The following is a 23,568-nucleotide window of genomic DNA, read 5'->3' as shown; positions in this document are numbered from 1 at the left end:
CAATATAGGCAGGCAGCCAACTACGTGGGAGGCGTTGGGATGAGGGACACAACCCCGCCTCACACGGCGACCGAGCTGCAGGCTATGGACGTATATATGTACGTAAGTAGGATTCAGTTATGATCGTTATGCGTAGAATTTGTAAATGAAACCTGCTTAACTTTTGTAAGTAACCTGTAAGGAATGAGCCTGCCAAATTTCAGTCTTGTACCAACACGGGAAGTTGGAGAATTAGTGATCAGTGAGGGCTTTGCCTTTTTATTAGTATAGACTAGCAGAATACCCGCGCTTCGCAGTGGAGAAGTAGTGTGTTAAAGAAGTTATGAAAAAGAAAAGGAAAAATTTTAAAAATAACATAACATGATTGTTAATGTAATTGTTTTGTCATTGATATGAGAGTTGTTCTATCTATAGAGAGAGAGAGAGATCTATCTCTATCTAATATATATGTGTATATTAATATATGTACATATATACAATCACACATATACTATGGGGTGCCAAACAATCAAATAGATTGATTTTCTGAATATATAAAGTCGGCATCAGAATATGTAAAGTCAAAACCTGAATATATAAAGTCAGCATCGGAATTTATAGTCATTCTTGATTATATAAAGTCAACATCGGAGTATATAAACTCACTCCTGAATATATAAAGTGAAAGTCAAAATCTATTGATTGAAACGACTCTGAACTGAACTAAGTTAACAAAAACGTATTCAGAAAAAATAAATTAAAAACACTGTTCGGTTAATGTTTTGAAAATGATGCATGTTGCCTGCCCAGGATTGATTCCTGCCTTGCGCCCATTGTTGACTGGGATTGGCTCCAGCAGACACCCGTGACCCTGTGTTCGGATTCAACGGGTTGGGAAATGGATGGATATTCCAGCGCTGACTTTGTATATTCCAACGCCGTCTTTATATACTCAGGTTTTGACTTTATATAGTTAAATTTAGTCGTCATTGCATAAATTTTTCATCACCATAGAAATTTAAAGAGTAAATTCAACTTCCATTCCTACCAAAGATATTTCTGGCGACTAAATAGAGCCTACTTCTATCCAAATTCAAGCTATTGAGCTGTCGCCTGCCTGCCTGAATAAAAGTCACCCTCACTTCGCTATTACTTTTTTACCGTTCATTTAATCATGGCTAGTGGCGGAAAAATTATAAAATGGAAGGAGGATTACACTGAGAGTGGCTTTACCAAAACAATTATTGATGGCGAATAAAGTATTGATTATTCATAAAGCTTCAATTGGTGGTCTGTTTTTCTGTGTTAACCTCATATTTTTTCATACTTGTTCTCAAACCAAGGGGGTGCGAGGGTAAAATGAATCGGGAAGCGCTGATCAGTGTAATCGGTGTACCAGGAAATCATGCATTGACAGAAGTTCCCCTTTGCTTGGAATGCAAAGTGTGATTTAAATGCATTATTTTTTAACGCGTTATGGAGCACATGCATCAAAGCTTCTCAGCTGTGCTTGTGCTAAGAAAAGGAAACATTTTAAAAATAAAGTAACACGATTGTCAATGTAACCTTTTGTAAGTAGTGCCTGGAGGATTCAGAGTGTGTATTAACTTGTGGATTTTTCTGTGAGTATTTAGTGGCAGCGTCACAAAGTCGCTTCCGTAAGACTGCGTTAGCTGCGGAGCTCAGCTCAGAGCGAAATGAGGTGAATGGGAGGGGAGATAATGACGTGACTCCCCCACCCGCCTTTAACTGTCAATCCCCCACAAACAGTCTCTCGGAATTTGCATAAGCACAGCCCTTCACCTGCAATTTTAACTTTGTTACAAAGTGATCAAAACTCTCGTTTATATCCTGCGCCCCTCTCATTAAACTTGTATCCCGCATTAGCCGTGGGCATGACAAACGCCAGCGGCAGCCTGTCTATGAACTTAATTTAAACTTTAGGTTTACACAGTGCTTTGTTTCCGAAGTAGCAGCACTCATGAATATGGTTGTATATGTCACTCGCTCGCTTCTTGTTTCGCTGCCTTCTGAATTATATAATGCATGTTTTCTTCAGCTCTTTTTGGAGCTCTAACTTGTTTTCTACGTACTGCGTTGACAGTCCGTTCACGTGATTACGTGGGAGGCGTGATGATGTCACACGAAACTCCGCCACCATGGCTTTCGAGCTCAACTCCATTACAGTATATGGAGAAAAATAGCTTCCAGTTATGACCATTACGCGTAGAATTTCGAAATGAAACCTGCCCAACTTTTGTAAGGAAGTTGTAAGGAATGAGCCTGGCAAATTTCAGCCTTCCACCCACACGGGAAGTTGGAGAATTAGTGATGAGTCAGTGAGTGAGTCAGTGAGGGCTTTGCCTTTTATTAGTATAGATGACTACTCGCTTCTCTCGCCAACCCCCCTGGCCTGCGCTACACACAAGCCACTTTGTATTTCTGCCGCTCATGTATGTGGATTTCACTATAACCAAACAGCAAATCTTTTAACTCTCACGGATACGCTTCTTCATTGAGAAGAAACACTACTTTTCCCCAATGGCAACATGAATTAGACAATCTAAGTCTCTGACTTAAAGTTTAAATCCGATCAATATATTCAATGTCTTTTCGCTGTTCTGTTATTTCACCGATTTAATAATTTCAGTTTGCACTAATTCGATCTTTACTATTATTTTTTTGAGACTTTCGAATTTTAGTACTTTCATTATCTCTAACCTGCTCTGCATGTGAATCGCGCCAACGTTTTTGAATTCTTTTTGATGTTCTACTTTGTCATCTACTCTTTTTTTTGTCTTTGTCTTATTTCTGGACCCAGGCATGGTTAAATCTCTTGGCACAAAGTGAAAGTATCTCTCTGAAAGTTGTCTTGTTCCAGGATTTTTTTCATTATAATAGAGAGATATAGAGTTTTCTGTAATAACAAAAAAAAACACAGTATTTACCTTTTTTTTGTGTACTAGTCGTAGTGTTTTGAGCATAAGCATGCTTTATATATAGATAGTGTTTTGAAGACCAGGTGGGGAGGGGGAATTGGAGGCGAGGTGCTAGAACTGAATGTGATATAATGCTGGTAATAGTATTGTTTTAAAAATTCGATAGTTGGGCACTTTTTTAGTACTGCTATCCCATGCAACCCTTATGTATTTATGTACAGTGTGTGTGACCTTTTATTATAAGAACAGTGTTCCACATCTGTATCCTCTTTCAGTATAAATTGTCTTAAAAGCAAATGTATGCTATTTTTTTCTTGTATTTTAACTATCTGATGAGTCGCTATCCATTTTATATAACTGGCAAAAATTATAGTACATTATAAGTACAGGTTGAGCATCCTTTCTCCGATATGCTTGGGGACCAGAAGAATTTCAAAATGCAAACATACCAGGAATATTTGCATATAACTTATGACATACTCGGGATAGGACCCAAGTCTAAACGCAAAATTTCTTTCATGTACATATTTATACACAAATCCTGAAGATTTTATAAAATATATTTTTAATTTTGTGCATAAAATGAAGAATACTTGTATCATCAATTAAACCACAACAATAAAAAAAAAAATCGAGCTTTCTGTTGTGACCTGTGATGCTGTGTTTTGACTCAAAGGTTACTGTACACAAAGAATAAGCAAAAAACAGTGAATAATGCACATACGTGTGGTAGTGATGATGGCTAATAAACTGGTGCAAAGAGTGTCGGAGCTTTTGTTCCTTGCAGATGTAATTGCACTGCTCATTCCCCTTCCTGTGCAGCAGTTTGGAAGTGCTGTGCAGGTATTATTGTTTCTTTCTCACTTTAATGCACCCATAGTCTTCAGTGGCCAAAGCCCTCATTGTTTGTGTATTGGTACTTTGCAGCACTTGATACTTAATGGGGATCCATTCACTTGTGTAGTGGTGCTTAGGGCCATTTGAAATTTAAAGGGGTGATTTGAAGAAAGTGGTCATAAACAGCAAGTACTAACTCATGTGGTATTTACATATGCTCAACATTGGTCAGAATGTCACATGGGGAAGAATTTCCCACTTCTTGTGTCCTGTTAGTGCTCAAAGTTTCCCATTTTGGACACTCTGACTATATAAAGTAAATGTGGGGTGTGTGTTAAATATATTTTTTTTTTGTGCACTTGGTAAACTTAGGCATAGGATATGCATATTGTGAAAATAAACTGTTCTTTCCATCACTCAGAAACGACAAATGCAGTTAATTTGTGATATACTTATGTATGATGGACAGTCTAGTGACCTGCTTAATGACGAACAGAAATCCTTACTCGCCAATTTCAACAACAGAGGTGGCATTGGTTTAATTCTTCCTTCTAACAAAAGGTAAAGTAAAACTTATCACTAAAATATTACAAATTACTTTTGCATCTATACTAATTCAGTTGCTGTCTCTTAAAAATAGTGTGGCTTTAGGAAAAGGATAAAGTTAATCCAATATGATTTGCAATTTAAGACCTAATTGAGTTGGGAATTCTTTGACAGACCAAAATTATAAACCAGTTGCAGATATTTAGTGCCTTTTAGAAAGTATTAACCTTTCACTAAAATAGTTTAAATTCAGTTTTCCCTCCTCAAACAGCACTCAATACCAGAGAATGAAAAAAATGAAGACAGATTTTAGACATTTTTGCAAATCCATGAAAAAAAAAAAACCAAACTGAAATATCACATTAATGCAAATATTCAGACTCTTTGCTATGTAACTTCAAATGTGGTTCATGTGCATCCCAGTCTGAACATCGTTGATGTTTTTACACCTTGTTTGGAGTTCATCTGTGATCAATTTAATTGGTTGGCCATGGTTAACAAAGGTACATGGCTATCTATATAAGGTCCCACAGTTGACAATGCATTAGTTTTTGCTCTGATACATATGACGTTAAAGGAATTGCCTGCAGATTGCCTATGGATCAGGGGAAGTCTACAAAAAATGTCTGCGGCATTGAAAGTTCCAAAGAGTGCATTGGCCTCCATAATTCTTAAAAAATTTTTGGAACAACCACAACATTTTTATTTTAAGCTGGTTGCCCGGCCAAACTGAACAATTGTGGTTAAATCATGGTCTCTCTGGCCATGTACTAGAGAACCTGTGTGGAGATGGGAGAAACATCCAGAAGGACAACCACCACTGCAACACTTCAGTAACCTGGGCTTTATAGCTACGTAGTCAGATGACAAATGAAAACCTTGTTGGACTTTACAAAAAAACATCCAATGTACTCTCAGACTTTGAAAAAGCCAGATTCTCTGGTCCTGAACTGTTTGGCCTCAATTCTAAGTTCACCTACACCATACCATTCCATCAGTGAATCATGACTGTGCAGTATCATTCTGTGGGGTGGTTTTTCGGCGACAGGTACTGGGAGACTAGTCAGGGTTGAAGGAGAGCAAAACGGAAAGTACAGACATATCATTATTGAAAACCTGTTAAGTGTGCTCTGGCCTTTGAACTGGGTTGAGGGTTCACTTTCCAAAAAGACTAAGCACCGACAAAACAGGAGTGGCTTAGGATCAACTCTGTATATTCTTGAGGGACTTGACCAGTGCCCAGACTAGAACCTAATCACATCTTCGGAGAGACCAGAAAATAGCTGTCCATTGATGGTGTCCATTTAAACCAACAGAGCTAGAGAAGAATGGCTAAATGTACCAAAATTTGCATGAAGCTTATCGCATCGAACACAAGAGGAATCTACACTGGAATCCTTGCAAAAAGGTTTTTAATGATTACTGTGTGAACACTTGTGTCAATGTGAGATTTCATTTATTTTTTTATAAATTTGCAAATTTCTAAAATTTTTGTTTTTGCTGCATAATTCTAAAATAAAATAGTTTAAAAATAAGGTTGCACTATGTGTAAAAAGTCTGAATACTTTCTGAGGGTGCTGTACTATTTAGTTGAAAGATTGATATTTGTTATTTTACAAGCGTTTAACTGTGAATATCGGGAAGGGGTAAATACTTTCTCATAGCACCTTACCTCAGTAGTTTCTGACTTATCCATGGATGTAAAGCATGATCTCGCACTGAGAGCAGAGGATGCCTCTTATACAAACAGAAAACAAGGATGAAAATGGAGAGTTTAAGAAGGTTCTCTGACTTCAGTTTTTATGGTCATGGGTCCTTGCTCTTTAGCTCATCCAAGTTGTATCTTGACATACCTGATGTATTTGTTACTTCCATCCTTAGAAGCACAATCGACCCAACTTCAGTTAGTATTCATTGTGTAACAGTAGACATGATGCTATAAGTTTATTTTGCTGTTACAAGCTTACAGTTTGGCTTTGTGGGATTTGAAAAGGAATTACTGTATTGAATCCTGTAATAAAACCAATAATTACTTGCCTAGTGTTACACCAGACAAGCTTTTGACTAGTTAAAATTATTTTATGAAATTCAACTTAACACATGAACTTAGTTTTTGCTTGCTTGTTCTTGCTTTCTTTGTCAAAAAACAGACTTCTCAGTGTTGGCTGGTGTTTGTTCATTTAATGCATATTAGTAATAGTTGTGTTTTTGTGTTTCTTTCTAGATTATCAGTTATTGATGAGTCCTGCAATTCAACATTGTTTCATTCAGATATTAGTTATGACCGCACTGATGATGACCTGGTAGGTTTATTTCATTTTTTGTCCAAGTAACTTATTTAATTATTCAACTGTTTTAAAAGGTATAGTTGCCTTTTTCACTTTCAGCATACTGCTCATTAAGATGACATTTATTTACAGTCATTTACTTGTTCTCCCAAGATTTGCAGATGTGGACTTCAAAATGTATTTTTAGGTAAAGGAATAGCCTTTTAAATATTATTAATGTTAATGTTTATATTACAGTACTTTTTAACCCGCATTTTGTGACTGTAAGTAGTCTTCCTGCTGTTACAGAAAGTGTATATTGGTCTTTTAGAATTTCAAAAATTGACTCTGTTTTGTGTACGTACTTGAGATTTTGTTAATGGAAAATGCAGTGCTGAGATTTGTCTGAAATAAGAGGATTTATTTTTGGGTTACTCTTAAATAGTTTGAAACTCTTGACTTCAGTACTTTTGTAGTCATATGTGGAACATACAGTGAAATTCTTACTTACTAAATTCTAACCAACATGCAGCATATCTCCATATTCTAGCACCATGATAGACAAGAATATCTTGTGAACTTAGCGTACAGTAGATTTAGAAATGTATGAGAAAAGCACAACCTAAACGCACAATATAATGCTGAACAGGTGCTTTTGTTTCATTTTTCTAATATAAATATATGCAGAAGAGCATTGCTTCCAGATTTGGTTTCTACTCCAATGCCACTGCTTCATGTTAAACAGGATCCTAAGGAAAAAAGTCCCTTGTACATTATGTACTTGTATATAAGGGCAGACTCTGGCTCCTTAAAATCATATACATTAAAATTATTCCAACTCCACCACTACAACAACAACATTTATTTATATAGCACATTTTCATACAAAAAGTAGCTCAAAGCGCTTTACATAATGAAGAATAGATAAATAAAAGACACAGTAAGAAAATAAAACAAGTCAACATTAATTAACATAGAATAAGAGTAAGGTCCAATGGCCAGGGTGGACAGAAACAAAAAAAAACTCCAGGCGGCTGAAGAAAAAAATAAAAAATATAAACTAAACAATCAGTATAACTTTAAAAACATTAACATTCGCATATTTAATTAAATCCATGCATCTATATTTAAATGAATTTGAGGAGATGCCAATGGATGAAATTAACTAGGCTCATTTCCTCCAGGTAAGTTTAGACATGTAAACAGTGTTTTGGTAAATTAAAAGTAAACCAATGCAAACCATGATGGTCATATGCAAACCTCACAGAGAGATGTTGTATCTGAGCAAAATTTGTGTATTTAAGATTGTTTCATATATTGAAATTTCTCAATATACAGAGCACGACCAAAAGTTTATGATGTTCCTGCAGTGAGAAAAACATGGTAGCAATCAAAGAGATGCACTTTTGCTCAGATAAATGCTCAGACTTTTTACTTTTTTACTTCTGACTCTCTTCACTTGCAGAGTGGTTTAATATTTCCACAAAAAAAGGAATTGCTTTTTGTTTGGGAATATGTACTCAGATTTCTATACCCCCTGATTTGCTGCTGTACCACCTAATTTTGCATGTATCCTATATAAATGCACTCTAGTGATGGGCATTTCAGTTCACCAGTCTGATAAGAGCAATTTTTCAGTTCATTGAAGTAAACTAGAATTGTCCGTCTACTGATTCGTTCATTAGTTTTGTCATATAATACGCTAAGGACGAAACATGTCATAACACCTTATTTTCTCTGGTCTCTCGTTGCTACATGACCAAAAGAACTGAGCATGTGATAATACATATAAATATGCTTCCTGTACATGTTAGGGTGTGCATTACAGGAACTCTTACTTTTGACTTTACTCTACATAACTGGTGTAGTTCACTTACTGATTTAGTCAGTGTTTTGGTTAACCAGTTAATTTAGTTGTTCAATGAGTGCTCAGTTAACCACTATTGATACCACCTTTTCACTTTTAATGTAGCGCCTATTTTATATTTTGTTGCCTATGGTTAATTAAAAGAAAATTGGACAGTTTTTTTGTGATACTTCTGTTATATAAGAGATTATACACTGTCTGTAGCAGGGATATGGATTATTATGGATGGCAGCCTTCTTAAACTCAATCCAGTTTCAGATATTGGCAGACAGCATCCCTAGCAGCATTGGATACAAGGTGAAAATCACCCCTGAATGCAAGTCCACTGCAGGGCTCACTTACACTTTAGTATTGTCAGTCAACATAACACATGCATCTTGAGAACGTGAGACAAAAACCTGAGAATCCAGAGAAGAAACCAGGCATGTGAGGGTACGGGATCTCTAATGCAGCAGCACAAACTACTGTACAGCCTGGGTTTAATAAATTGTAGGTAACATTTTAAGGCAGAAGTTCATAGATGTAATCTGTTTAAAAGGTGTATTGTCGTATGGACACTGTCAGGACATTAAGATACATATACTGCAGTTTCCCAAGCTATGGGTTGCGGGTTACTGTCTTTGGGTCGCATGAGGTCTCACCATTGTATTTAATGGGAGTGGGTCGTATATGGTTTGTGAAGTGGGTTGCCACCACTTGTTTATGTGGAAAGCCCCAACACCTGGGTGTGAAGATTAGCATCAGAGCATAGGAACATTGATTCTCCAAGGGGGATTACCTCCAGCATTCAAATGCCCAGACATGCAGTTTAATGCAATTACAAGGTCAGCATAATTCAAATATTGTAGCTTTTTATGCAGCTTATTCAAGTATTTTTTGTGCTAGATGTGTTTAACATAGTTTTATGCAAAAGTCTTATAATGATTCTAATTCTGTTCCTGTATATAAATAAACAAGATATAATTAATATTATTATTAAATAATAGAGAGCCTGTCCAGTAACCTTCCAAATTAAATAAAAAGCTGTAGTGCTTCTCTCTTTTAGATTTGCTCAAGCAATGTTTTGGGGAGAGATTGTGTCATCTGCCTTAATTTAAAGGCTTAACTAGTTTAATAATTAATAAATATAAACCACTATTGTTAATCACATGCCATATTCACTGCTTTTATTATCTGTTTGATTAATTCTAATATATTCATTTTTAACCTGTTAATGTAATTGTAATGTCTACATTTAAGACTTTTAGGGATTCAGTGAAACCTGCAGATTGACCAGGGATAGACAAATCCTTGTATACAACTGTAGTCTCTATGATATGAACTTTCTACAAAAAAAACTGCTTTTATTTCAACGTCCAGTTCAATGTTGGACTTTTCTTTGTTTGGTGGTATATTTATTTATTTACATTTATTTTAGGAAATGGGGAGGATTAAATATATCAAAGGAAGGAAATAATATTGCATATCCTATGTTCTATAATGTGGTATTTTTTTTTTTTATTGTATTGCAATCCATACAAAGCAATCAAGTTTTTACAAAAAGAAAAATTGAGTTAAGAACAGATCGATCCCCACCCCTGAGAGAGAGAGAGCAAGCCAAACAGCGTAAAATTTAAGGCTTGTAAACATACCTAAATTCTCTGTGCTTCATGACCTTATTTTAAAATGTTACTGATTAGATCCTGCCATGTTTTGAAAAAAGTCTGTACAGATCCTCTAACTGAGTATTTGATTTTTTCCAATTTCAAATAATATAACACATCAGTTTCCCACTGACTTAAAAGAGGAGAGTTTGGGTTCTTCCAGTTTATCAGAATAAGTCTGCGTGCCAAAAGTGTAGTGAATGCAATCACAATTTGTTTGTCTTTCTCCACTTTAAGCCCCTCTGGAAGAACCCCCAAACACAGCTGTTAATGGGTTAGGAGGGATTGTGAGACCAAGGCTGTCTGAAGGTAATTAAAAATTTTCATCCAGAATGATGATAATTTGGTGCAGGACCAAAACATGTGACCCAGTGAGGCTGGGACTTGTTTGCAGGTTGGATCATGCCCTGGAAACATTTTGGAGAGTTTTAGTCGAGACAGATGTGCTCGATTATATAATTTTGAGTTGTATAATTGTATGCTTTGCGCATATGGAGCTCAAATGAATTCTCTGCATTGCTACTTTCCACTCCTTTCTGATATATTAATTGAGATCTTTTCCCAGTGTCCTCTTGGATCTTTGAAAGGAAGGGATTGTAAAATGATTTTATATATTGTAGAGATGGAGTCTAAGTCCTTGAGATTGAGCAATATTTTTCCAGCATGGATGAGGGTGCAAGATGAGGAAAATCTGGAAGGTTCTGTTTAACAAAGTTCCTGATTTGAAGATAGTGAAAGAAATGTGTAGCTGGAATGTTAAATTTGGAATGTAATTGTTCATAGGATGCAAAGACGTTGTCTATATAAAGATCTCTAAGCAAGTTAATTCCAAATTTTTCCAGATATTAAAACTGCATATGTTTGTGAAGGTTGAAAGAGGTGGTTCTCTTGCAGGGTGCCACAGATAGAAGCTTCTCCGTCTTAAAATGCTTTCTACATTGGTTCCAGATTCTAAGTGAGTGGAGCACAATTGGGTTATTTGTGTATTGCCGATAGCGTGTGTTTATTGGAGCGCAGAGCAAGGAATACAAAGAAGTACTGCAGGATTTTACTTCTATTGCGGTCCATGCCTGTGTATGTTCTTCTATTTGTGTCCAGGTTCTTATCGCCTGTATATTTGCTGCCCAGTAATAAAACTGGAAGTTAGGTAGAGCCATGCCTGCCTTTTGTCTTTGTAGGGTCGCTTTTGATGCGTGGATGTTTTGAATTCCAAATAAATGAGGTTATTGTTGAATCTAATTGCTTAAAGAATGATTTATTAATGTATATTGGATTGTTTTGAAATAAAAAAAGGAGCTTAGGAAGAATATTCATCTTAACAGTGTTAATTCTTCCAGCTAGTGTGAGATGAAGGGTTGACCATCTATGCAAGTCTTGTTTAATTTTTTCCATGCAGACGTGAAATTTTGTTGATAAGAGCTTTATGTTTACTTGTGATGTTTACCCCTAGGTATTTAAACTGTTCTGCAATGATAAAAGGTAGGGTGTCTAATCTAATATTATATGCTTGAGAATTCACTGGAAAGAGTACACTTTTATTCAGATTAATTCTGAGACCAGAGATCTTTTGAAATTCTGTGAGTGCTGCTAAGACTGCAGGCACAGAATTTTCTGGGTCCGATATATACAGTACCATCATCTGCATATAATGAGATTTTCTGTTCCAGTCCTTCTCTGCTAATCCCCTTTATCTGATCAGTATTTCGACAATGTATTGCCAGTGGTTCAATGGCAATGCAAACAGCAGCGGTGAAAGGGCATCCTTGTCTAGTGCCACGCTCTAGTTTAAAGTAGTCTGAGCAAATGTTATTGATGCAAACTGAAGCTTCTGGGTTAGTATACAGTAATTTAATCCATGCACAAATGTTCGGGCCAAACCCAAACTTCTCCAATGTAGTAAAAAGGTATTTCCATTCAATCATGTCGAATGCTTTTTCTGCATCCAATGATAATAATATTTCTGGGGTGTTTGATTTAGTTGGTGAGTATATTACATTAAACAGGGTCAAGATTTGAAGATAAGTGTCGGCCCCTAATAAATCCAGTTTGGTCTTGTGATATTACGAGGGAGCACTTTCTCCATCCTTCTAGCTATGATTTTAGAGAGTATTTTAACGTCGTTATTCAGAAGTGAAATTGGTCTGTATGATGCACATTGTAATAAGTCCTTATTTTGTTTTGGAAAGACAGTGATTAGTGCTTGGCGAAAGGTTTGAGGAAGAGATTGGTTATCTCTGGCTTCTGTAAATGTTGCTAATAGGAGGGAGCTAGCTGAGCGGAGAATTTCTTGTAAAACTCTGCAGGGTAGCCATCAGGGCCTGCTGCTTTCCACCTTGGAGTGACTTTATAGCATCAGTAATTCTGATAATGCCAGAGGTTTATCAAGTTCCTCCACACTAAAAGCGCCTATTTGTGGTATCTGTAATGTATCCAGAAATGCATTAGATTGTGTATTGTCTTCTTTAAACTCAGTAGTATATAGGGATTTATAGTAGTCTCTGAAAGTGTGCATTATATTTTTGTGTTCGATTTTATCTCCGTTCGTGTTGGTGATTGCGTTGCGTGCGTACTTGCTTGTGAATTTGTTGAGCTAAAAGCTTATTAGCTCTCTCCATGTTCATAATGATGTCTGGATTTGGAAATTAGTTGTTCAGTTTCTTTAGTTGTCAAGAGGTTTAATTCTGAATGTAGAGCCTGCCTCCCTATGTAGAGTCTCGCTTGGTAGTCTGGCATGTTCTTCATCTATTTTAGTAATTTCGCTTTTTATCTCTACTTTCTTCGCTTCTGATTTATTTCTGTGGGAAAGATATGAGATAATCTGTCCTCTTAAGAAGGCCTTAAGAGTTTCCCAGAGTATTCCTGCAGGTGATGTATTTGTCTCTAGAAAGAATTTGATTTGTTTGGATATAAATTCCGTACAATTCTCATCAGCTAATAGAAGCGGGTTGAGGCACCATCTGCGAGGTGAGTGTATGGGGCTTAGTAATTTTAGCTCCAAGATCATAGGTGCATGGTCTGAAATAACAATAGCATCGTATTTACAAGATTTAATCTTAGGCAAGAAGTTATTGTCTATAAAGAAGTAATCAATCCTTGAGTAGCAATGATGTACTGGTGAGTAGAAAGAATATGTTCTTGAATTTGGGTTTAAAAACCTCCAGGGATCTGATAAGTTGTGATCAGTTATAAACTTTGTAATTATCTTTGTGGTGTTAGATGCCGTTCCCCCCTGTGGAGGAAGTCCTATCTAAAAGTGGATTTAGAACATAATTAAAGTCCCCAGCCATTATAACTTTATGAGTGTTCAGATTGGGAATGGATGCAAATAAATTTTGTATAAATTCCTTATCATCAACATTAGGTGCATAAACATTTATCAAAATCATTTTACAGTTAGATAAGTCTCCCATGACCATTACATATCTCCCTTCAGGATCCAATACTACATCTGATGCTACAAATGGTACTGTTCTATGTATGAGAATTCCCACACCTCTAGTTTTCTTTGTAAAACTAGAATGGAACATTTGGCCAGTCCAGTCTTTTTGCAGCCGGAACTGATCCTTGCTTAGTAAGTGAGTCTCCTGTAAAAATACTGTTTTAGCATTTAGACCTGTTGGGTGAGAGAGTACTTTCTTTCTGCCTTAATTTCCTATTTCCCCTAGAGTTGTTGCCGTGCAGGTGGTTATTACGTTGGTAGTTATAATTATAAAGATTAATAGGATAGATTAGGTATAGATCAAGCCTGCTCTTTCTCTTTCCCCCCCTTAAAACCCCCCACCCTCCCTTTTTTCCTCCCCAAGTGAGGCTAAAACCCACTTCACACAGTCCCAGTCCTCTGACATACCCAGAGACAGAGCACGTCCAAAGCAAAACAAGCCCAATGCAGCGGCGCTTTAGGGTTAAAAGATAGAGATCTATTACCAATATAGTCTTTTAAAAAATGAGAAGAAAAAAAAAAAGAATTTTGCACTATGTGTATGTGTGTCTTCAGCAATTTTAGTGCATTAAGATGATGATACACCCAGATAATAAACCTGGGTGATGTTGTTAAAAATGTGTCCAGAATAAGCATAACAAGTCTTAATGCAGCAATAACAATGACAATAAACCAAGGGTATGATATTGAACAGTCTCGTTTAGGGTAGAGATGAAATAATTAGAAAAAAGAAAAAGTAATTAAGCACAATTAAAACATAAACAGCGCCCTAGTAATACTAAGTAATAATGAGAATATATGCTGATAAAAACCCGTATTTTAAACCGAATAGATCAGACAGTAGATTATTAGTCCTTGCTTTATCATTAACCGCCATGACTCATTATTATGTTTCAGAATAGTCCCGGGATCAGCTTTCTTAGTTCCTTTTCTGCTTCTTCCTTGCTAGCGAAGACATAGAATTGACCCTTCCATTCCACTTTAAGTTTTGCCGGGGTCTGGGTCTAACGGTGTTTGATCCGCGTACGCGGTAAGACACTGCTATCTCAGATTCTGCTTTAGTCATCCCAGATTATTTTAGAAAAAAGTTCAGCTGCGAATTTCACAGGGTTTGAACTTTCTCGATTCTCAGGAAGACCTTCAATTCTGACGTTATACCTTCTGCTTCCATCTTCCAAAGCAGCCAGTCTGTCTCCGAGTTTTTTGCATTCTGCTTTTTCTTCAGCACTGGTAGCTAAATTTTCGGCTAATTCAATCCTAGTCGTGAATGTCTCCTTGAGATCCTCCAATTGATTAGTGAGCGTTTCAATTTTACCCAGCACCTGTCGCATCTCCACTTGCATTTCTTTTCGCAGCCTTTCCATTGCCTGTTGCAGCATCAGCCTTTGCGTTTCGTTTGCTTGTTGCAACTCCTGCCGCTGTGTTTCGTTAGCTTGTTGCCATTCCTGTTTCAATTCCTGTTTCAGTCTCATTTTCCTTTGCCCTTGCTTTCTCATTTTGCCTTCTCGGTTTTCTTTATATCTTGTATGAGCTCAGCGAGCATCACCTCCAGTTTAGACATTTCAATTGTGCTTTCTTGTACCGTAGGTGAAGTGTCAGGCTCTACTGTAGCCGGTGTCCCCGCTATTCCCGGCTCGCCTGGAGTAATTGAGATCGCGGATTGTGAGGCCTTTTCCAGTTTCAGGTGTTCTTCTCCGATCAGCGAGCTATCGAGATCTGCACTCATGATTGTACATTCGCTCCCCTTTTCACTCTCAGCCGGCGACGATGTAGCGGACCTTGGTCCCGAAGAGTCTGTACTTTCGCCCAGCTGATCCAGGTCTCTCTCTGAAAGGCCATATCTTGAGCTAGGGCTTGCTGATCTTAGCTTGGGTGCAGCTTTAGTTTTCGATTCTTTTGGACCCCCTTTCTTGCTGGCCATGTTTATATATGCTTGCATATATACTGTAGCAGTCTCCTTGGGTTGAATAGATACAGGATATCTCAGGATAATAAGCAAATAATGTGAAAAATAACACCGCTGCTAGCGGAGCTCCACTTCAGACGTCCATCTCTCGCATCGGACGAGACCAATTAATGTGGTAATAACTTAATCGAACACTTGAAGTGATTTTAACCCTTGCAGATGATACCAAGATAGGTGGATTAGCAGATAATTTGGAATCCGTTATAACATTACAGAAGGACTTGGATAGCATACATGTTTGAGCAGATTTGTGGCAGAGGAAATTTAATGTCAGTAAATGTAAAGTATTACACATAGGAAGTTAAAAGATTTGAGTACACAATAGGTGGTCGGAAAATCGAAAGTACACCTTATGAGAAGGATTTAGGAGTCATAGTGGACTCTAAGCTATCGACTTCCCAACAGCGTTTAGAAGCTATTAAGAAGGTTAACAGAATGTTAGGTTATATAGCACGGTTTGTGGAGTACAAGTCCAAGGAGGTTATGCTCAACCTATATAGATAGATAGATGCACTGTTGAGGCCTCATCTTGAGTACTGTGTGCAGTTTTGGTCTCCAGGCTAAAAAAAAGACATGGCAGCATTAGCCTAGTCGCTCTTCTCTGGACTTTTTCTAATTCCAGGGCTACAGGGGTTGAAGTAATGAGGAAAGATTGAAAGAGCTGAGCCTATACAGTTTAAGCAAAAGAAGATTAAGAGATGACACGATTTGAAGTGTTTAAAATTATGAAGGGAATTAGTACAGTGGATCGAGATTATTTTCAAATGAGTTCATCAAGAACACGGGGACACAGTTGGAAACTTGTTAAGGGTAAATTTCACACAAACATTTGGAAGTTTTTCTTTACACAACGAACGATAGACACTTCGAATAAGCAACCAAGTAGTGTGGTAGACAGTAAGACTTTAGGGACTTTCAAAACTCTGTTTTTTTTGGAAGTGGATAGGACTGGCAAGCTTTGTAGGGATCAATGGCCTGTACTCGTCTAGAGTGTTCTAATGTTCTAAATTAACAATTTTATACAAAGTGAACGGCAGGATTTAACAAAACACTGGTTCCTGTCATTGGAATAAAGCACAGAGGAACGTCTTGACATGTTAGTGGATTTGTTAGAGCTTTCAATTTTACACATGCTAGAAGGGTTCAGTCATCTGGATTTTTGTATACAATTTTATTTTTTTATATTGGAGCATGATGTGACTTTTAAACAAATAGCTTGATCATATAAGTTAGTGCTGTATAGCAAAGGAGAGCATACCTTGTAGCCGTAGCTCAAATACTTGTCAGTATAGTGCAAGATTAATGAACAACATTTTTTCGTGTGTGTAGGTATTTTATGCAGCTTCTAACATGCCCATAGTAGTGCATTATGAGTAGTACATTATTAAAACAATCTATAGCATGGCTTTCCCAATCCCTTTTTAAAGGAAGGTTTTAGGAGATTTTAGGAATATCTTCATATTCTGAAAGTCAGTCAATCAATCAGTTAAGGATCCCTTCTGGTTTAGCAGCCACTTCCTTGTCTTTTTTGGAATATTTGTATGTTCTCCTTTCCTTTTAGAGTACTGTTAGTAACAAACAAGTGTCCGAGAAAGATCCCAGTCTTTTTTTTTTCTTCTGTAAAGTCCATTATTAAAGTAGCGTGTTTAGCATAGGTGAGTTACTAAACTATATATCCTCAGTGGATTAAAGGTAAAAATCTTTGGTAATGGCAAAGGTATCACTTTGAGAGACCTTGTCTTCACTTACAGTTCCACAGTTCAGATATATTAGAAACTAAAGGTAAAGAATGGAAAAAATGTTACCCAGTGACTTATTTGATGTGTAATAACACCTTAAAACACAGTGTATGGTGAACACATGGCCTTCATTAAGGGTATACATTGGCAGAGAATGGAATTTTTATACCAACTGGAGTCTTAAAACGATTTTTTATTTGCAGATGCTTTTCCTTGTGAACATAATCGCTGTTAACAGCATGGATCTCCTTCATTAATTTGCTCTGACTTATCTCTTGTTTTAAGTTCTGTTAAAGGTCACAGCAGTACAAGAAGATTTTGCTTTTAAAATTTGACATTTAGCTAATCATACTAGGTATCTTAATGGTTTTTATAGACCCCTACCCTTTAGGGGTTATAGAGTAAAGGATTCTTTACCAATTCACATGTGTGCTTATGTCTGGAGAGGTTTCATTAAGGATGGTGTACTAGCTCCATTTTATTTTATTCCATTGCTCATTCAAAGCGAGCAATTTAAATAGTGAGATAATTAGTTTATAAATTACAGCACAAAGTAATTTTATATTGATAACCTAATATGGAGATAATACAAACATTCAAAAAATATTTTCCAGAAGTGTGTTGCACGATACTTATTGGAAATTCCTTTTGTTCCTTTTAAACAGGATTATGAGACAAAATATGCATGCTTTATAATTTTTTTTTCTCTCTCATGATATTTTGTGCTATTTTCACTAAAACTCACAAAATATTAATTATGTGAGATCATGTTGAGGCTAAATCTGTAGAGAAATAGCAGTAAAACAAGGTTTTTGTGGACATATTGTTAAAAATGGGAGATGGCTTCCCACAGATTTAGAGAAATTGAAAAAACTATCGATCTTTTTGTTTGCTTAGTGTCTTAATGTACCACACAATAAGCATTCTTAACACTAGAATTACCAGAGCCTACGAAAAAACTTCCGTCCCACCTTATCGTTTCTTAAAACCGTTCTTGCCTCTCTGCCAGCATCTTTTGTTAATCTAAATGTGCTGATAAAAGAAAAGTTGCAAGTAGCCGGCTATTCCATCCCCCACCGACTTGGAACGTGCACAAACTTCTCCCAGCTTATGCCTTGATTGATTATCTGGGAGTGAAGTGGAGTGTTAGAGTGGAAATAGATCATTATTTGAAATACACGCATTTCACGTGTTTTCCGTTTCTACAGTAATCCGTGTAAACATATTTTTAAAACAAACGTTTTTCATATTGTAGTAGTAAATGACAAAATGTAGGCATCAACTATATAATGTATGAAGCCTGAAGTCCAAATATCAAAGAAACACTTTCACAAAAAGTACAAATAGAACAAGTATGCTTTTATTCAAAAATATAACTGCAGAAAAAAAGCCACATTGACACACGCATACTACAATTGCCACGGTAGCATAATGGTATCAGCTGCTGACTAGTAATCAAAAGGTCATGAGTTCGATCCCGCACTACTCAGTTTTGAGAATTTTACTATTCTTACTATTTTAGAATAAAAACATACATTTGATTTCAGTGTGCAACAGCCGATGTAATTTATGATACTTTTTTAGTTTTAGTTTTTTTTCCATTCTCTGTCGTGTTCAGGATCCTTCCTAACCCCCCAATCTAACACTGCTGTTTTCCCATAAAGATACGCTATAGCTCTGCAGCGTACTTGTGACTGCATTCTAATACCAATGATTGCGAACTGAAGTGTCTGCGTGCACTTTTTGTGGCATTACACGTCTGTTTTTTGAGCATGCACGTGTCACTCAAACACAGGAACATATGTTGGTGGACAATTATAACAAAACAAGTGCACTTTTATTCTAGACTATTAAGTGAAGAAAAAATAAAGCAACTTACAGTAGGCGGTTGAATCGACAGCTTGCGTGGTGCAATACTAAGAACTGCTGATTTCCAATCCGTGCTATATAAAATCATTACATTCAAATATTAACAATTCCCACACACCCTTCCTACATTTACGACGTGTACTTGTTGCAGTGTACACATCACTCTGTGCTATGGTTCCTATTACACTGAATGAGCACCTGACACTGTACTGTACTTCCCTATATAAATAACATTCGAGCTATAGCGCGTCTCCAAACAAATCACATTTGGGCTATAGCGTGACTTTATGTGAAAACAGCAGTGTCAGATGGGGAGAGGGGGATCGTAAACGCGACTGAGAGAATGGAACTGCTATGGAGGTTAGGAGTTGGGATCGTGAACGCAGCTGAAAGAATAACATTGAATAAAAAAAAAAAAAAAGCTAACCTTTACAATTATCATGCATTTACACTGGCTCTTACAGACTGACTGAAAGCAAATGTTTTTATTCTAAAATAGTACAGTACATGCAATATTTGAAAACGAACAGCGGCAGATCGGGTTTGAATACACGCTGACGCTGTTACAGAAGGCGTCGGCTTATTCAGTGCAGCAGTTTAAACGCACAGTACATTTAATATTATTTGAAAACGAACACCGTCGGATCGGGTGCATATTCAAACCCAATCTGACGCTGTTCGTTTTCAAATAATATTGCATTAGTGTGATGATTTTACATATTGTCTGTTTCATTCATCTTGTGGTTTGTAATCAGTGACCGTGTGGTGGTTTTTTTTTCCCCATCTTGCCAGTTTGCACGTGTTGCTGTATGGTGGTGTTTCTTTTGTACTCCAGGACATGCAGAGGACAGAATAGTACAGAGCAGTAAGTTCAGCGCTATATGCAGTTAGGCAGACAGGCAGAGAAGGCACTAGATACATAAATAAGCAGGGAAGGCACTGTATAATAGATATATAAAAAAACAGCTAAAGGGATAGATATGCAGATAGGAAGGAAAGGCACTATATCAGAGGTCACTAACAGGCGGACCTCGGTCCGCATCCGGACCGCAAAGCTGTCTCATACGGACCTTGACTTACAGCCAAAACAAAAGGTTATCATTTAAACATGATGGGGCGCTTCTATTTTTACCCGGCGCAGCTTTTGTAATCTTTACGGTTATGGTGAGGAAATACACAGTATACGCGCTAAGCCATTTCACGTGATACCTCTCATCCAATCAAGTCTGCGGATTCTAGTCGATGAACGTTGTTTTACGAATCCATGTACGCAAACAGAGGAGGGATTTTTCAGAGATACGGTTGAAAAGAAGAAAGATAGTGAAACGTGTGTTAGAGGCAAGGTCAGGAACCGAAACGTTCGAAAGAAATGTAGCGATAAAAATAAAGACTACTGAGAGATACTGTGAGACTGTGCTGGATAAAGAAGAGACGAGTGACACGGCGAAAGGGACAGAAATATACGGCGCAAATGGCAAAAAAGTGTGGCAATGAATATAAGCGGGGAAGAAAATGGGCATTTAAACCTGTTACATTGTTAAGATGTGTTGAGATTTGTTATCTGTGAAATTGGTTGAGACTTGAGTCAAAATGTGAAACAGAAAAGGGGAAATGTTAAGCTTTTTCTCCATTCCTTTTGTATTCTTCTGAAGTTTAGCACTTTAAGCATGCACAGTTTTCATAATTTATTTTTGTCTTATTTTGAAGTGCAGCCCTACTTTTTGTTTATTAAATTAAAGAAGAAATTATACACTGACAGAACAAAGTACATATTTGCAGTCATACATAAATGTTCAGTTCTGTGTTTGAAAATAAATATTTTCAAAAGGATTATGAATTGTACTAAACTAATTTGATTTGAAAGTCTAGTATTAATTACATGCAGATGTTGATACAACTACTAGGCTACTTAAATAGACATGATACTAAATAGTTAGACAACATGATCTTCAGACGGACCGGACCTTTGCTTCAAGAAATTTTCTCTGACTGGACCTCGATAGATTTTAGTTGAAGACCCTTGCACTATATGATAGGCCTATATAGCCTATATAATAAAATTACTGTTATTACTATAAAGATAGACAGGGAGTTCAGGCAGGCAGAACGGCGAAGGTTAAAAATAAATACATTTTTCTCCCCAGCGGAGAGTCGAACTTGGATCTCTTGAGGTACACCAAGTCTGCTACGCTTTAAGTGGCGAAATCTTAACAGTACACCACGGAAGCTGTTGTAAAACTCTTGAACCTTTTATGAAAGTGTTTATTTGATCTTTGGCTTTCAGGCTTCGTACGTTTTATAGGTTATGCCTACATTTTGTAACATTTATTACTAAAAATATGAAAAAGTTTCTGTTTTAACATTGTGTTTACACAGATTACTGTAGAAACGGAACACACATGAAATGCGTGTGCTCCAAATAACAATCTATTATTTCCACTCTAAAACTCCACTTCACTCCCAGATAAGCATGAGCTGGGAGAAGTTTGTGCACGTTCTAAGTCGGTGGGGGGATGGAATAGCCAGCTGCTTGCAGTTTGTTTTTATCGGCACATTTACAGGACAAAGGAGGCTGACGGGGAGGTGAGAACGGTTTTAAAAAGCGATTTAAGGTGGGATGGATCTACGAGTTTTTTCGTAGACGCTGGTAATTCTAATGTTAATTAGCATATCGGGAGAAATGAAAGTTTGGATCTAGTTTCATTTTAAAAAGGTAGTGCTTTTGAAAAAGTAAAAACAAACTGTATGCAACAGAGGGGATACATGTTCTGTGAAAATGGGTTCTTTTTTTATTACAGCTCATACTTTTGAACCTATACTGTACACCCTTGCCAGTAGTTTTTTGTTTTAAAAACCAGCCTTCATATAATGTTTTACTGTATGTAATATGCACATGCAAACGGCCAAATGGAATCAATGTAATAGTACAATTGTCTTACAGTTCTCCAGTGGGGTCTTGGATCATTGTATGTCGTCTTTTGGAGGGGTTTTAAGACTTTAGGGTACAGACTTTGAGTCCCAACTCATGGAAGATCTGACGGACTATAACCTACACTTTCCACGGACACATGCTATGTATTTATTAGGATCTTTTCTACCAATTATGTTCAGTGGGCTATTTCCAGGTTCTAGTGTCCAATGCTATATATGGAATAGGCTCCCTTCTATACTGCTCAAAAGAATTAAAGGAACACTTTTTAATCAGAGTATAGCATAAAGTCAATGAAACTTATGGGATATTAATCTGGTCAGTTAAGTAGCAGAGGGGGCTGTTAATCAGTTTCAGCTGCTGTGGTGTTAATGAAATTAACAACAGATGCACTAGAGGGGCAACAATGAGATGACCCCCAAAACAGGAATGGTTTAAGAGGTGGAGGCCACTGACATTTTTCCCTCCTCATCTTTTCTGACTGTTTCTTCACTAGTTTTGCATTTGGCTACAGTCAGTGTCACTACTGGTAGCATGAGTCGATACCTGGACCCTACAGAGGTTGCACAGGTAGTCCAACTTCTCCAGGATGGCACATCAATACGTGTCATTGCCAGAAGGTTTGCTGTGTCTCCCTGCACAGTCTCAAGGGCATGGAGGAGATTCTAGGAGACAAGCAGTTACTCTAGGAGAGCTGGAGAGGGCCATAGAAGGTCCATAACCCATCAGCAGGACCAATATCTGCTCCTTTGGGCAAGGAGGAACAGGATGAGCACTGCCAGAGCCCTACAAAATGACCTCCAGCAGGCCACTGGTGTGAATGTCTCTCTGACCAAACAACCAGAAAGACTTCATGAGGGTGACCCAAGGGCCCCATGTCCTCTAATGGGCCCTGAGCTCACTGCCCAGCAGCATGCAGCTCGATTGGCATTCGCCATAGAATACCAGAATTGGCAGATGCACCACTGGTGCCCTGTACTTTTTACAGATGAGAGCAGGTTCACCCTGAGCACGTGACAGAAGTGAAAGGGTCTGGAGAAGCCATGGAGAACATTATGCTGCCTGTAACATCATTCAGCATGAGTAGTTTGGTGGTGGGTTAATGATTGTCTGGGGAGGCATATCCATGGAGGGTCACTCAGACCGCTACAGGCTTGACATAGGCACCTTGGCTGCCATTAGGTATCAGGATGAAATCCTTGGACCCATTGTCAGACCCTCTGCTGGTACAGTGGCTCCTGGTGCACAACAATTCCTGGCCTCATGTGGTGAGAGTATGCAGGCAGTTCCTGGAGGATGAAGGAATTGATACCATTGACTGGCCACCACACTTTCCTGACCTAAATCAATAGAACACCTCTGGGACATTATGTTTTGGTCCATCCAATGCCACCAGGTTGCACCTCAGACTGTCCAGGAGCTCCGTGATGCCCTGGTCCAGATCTGGGAGGAGATCCCCCACAACACCATCTGTCATCTCATTAGAAGCATGCACCGATGTTGTCAGGCATGTATACAAGAACACAGGGGCCATATAAAGTGCTGCGT

The 23,568-nt window shown here is 37.6% G+C and overlaps 1 protein-coding gene across 5 annotated transcripts in view; it reads left to right on the top strand.

Annotated features, from left to right (window-relative positions):
• Positions 1–23,568, top strand: part of si:ch1073-416j23.1 (rac GTPase-activating protein 1) — a 118,269-nt gene that overhangs the window by 30,269 nt on the left and 64,432 nt on the right. For all 5 annotated transcript variants that reach the window (XM_039757393.1, XM_039757394.1, XM_039757391.1 and 2 more), the window contains 2 exons: positions 4,177–4,316; positions 6,526–6,604. In XM_039757393.1, coding sequence (XP_039613327.1) covers positions 4,177–4,316; positions 6,526–6,604 — 219 coding nt within the window. The remainder of the gene's footprint in view (positions 1–4,176; positions 4,317–6,525; positions 6,605–23,568) is intronic.

The sequence above is a fragment of the Polypterus senegalus genome, chromosome 6 (genome assembly GCF_016835505.1).
Source record: "Polypterus senegalus isolate Bchr_013 chromosome 6, ASM1683550v1, whole genome shotgun sequence".
Classification (NCBI taxonomy): Eukaryota; Metazoa; Chordata; class Cladistia; order Polypteriformes; family Polypteridae; genus Polypterus; species Polypterus senegalus.
The sequence above is the reverse complement of the archived record's forward strand: the minus strand, read 5'-3'. Positions and strand labels throughout refer to the sequence as shown.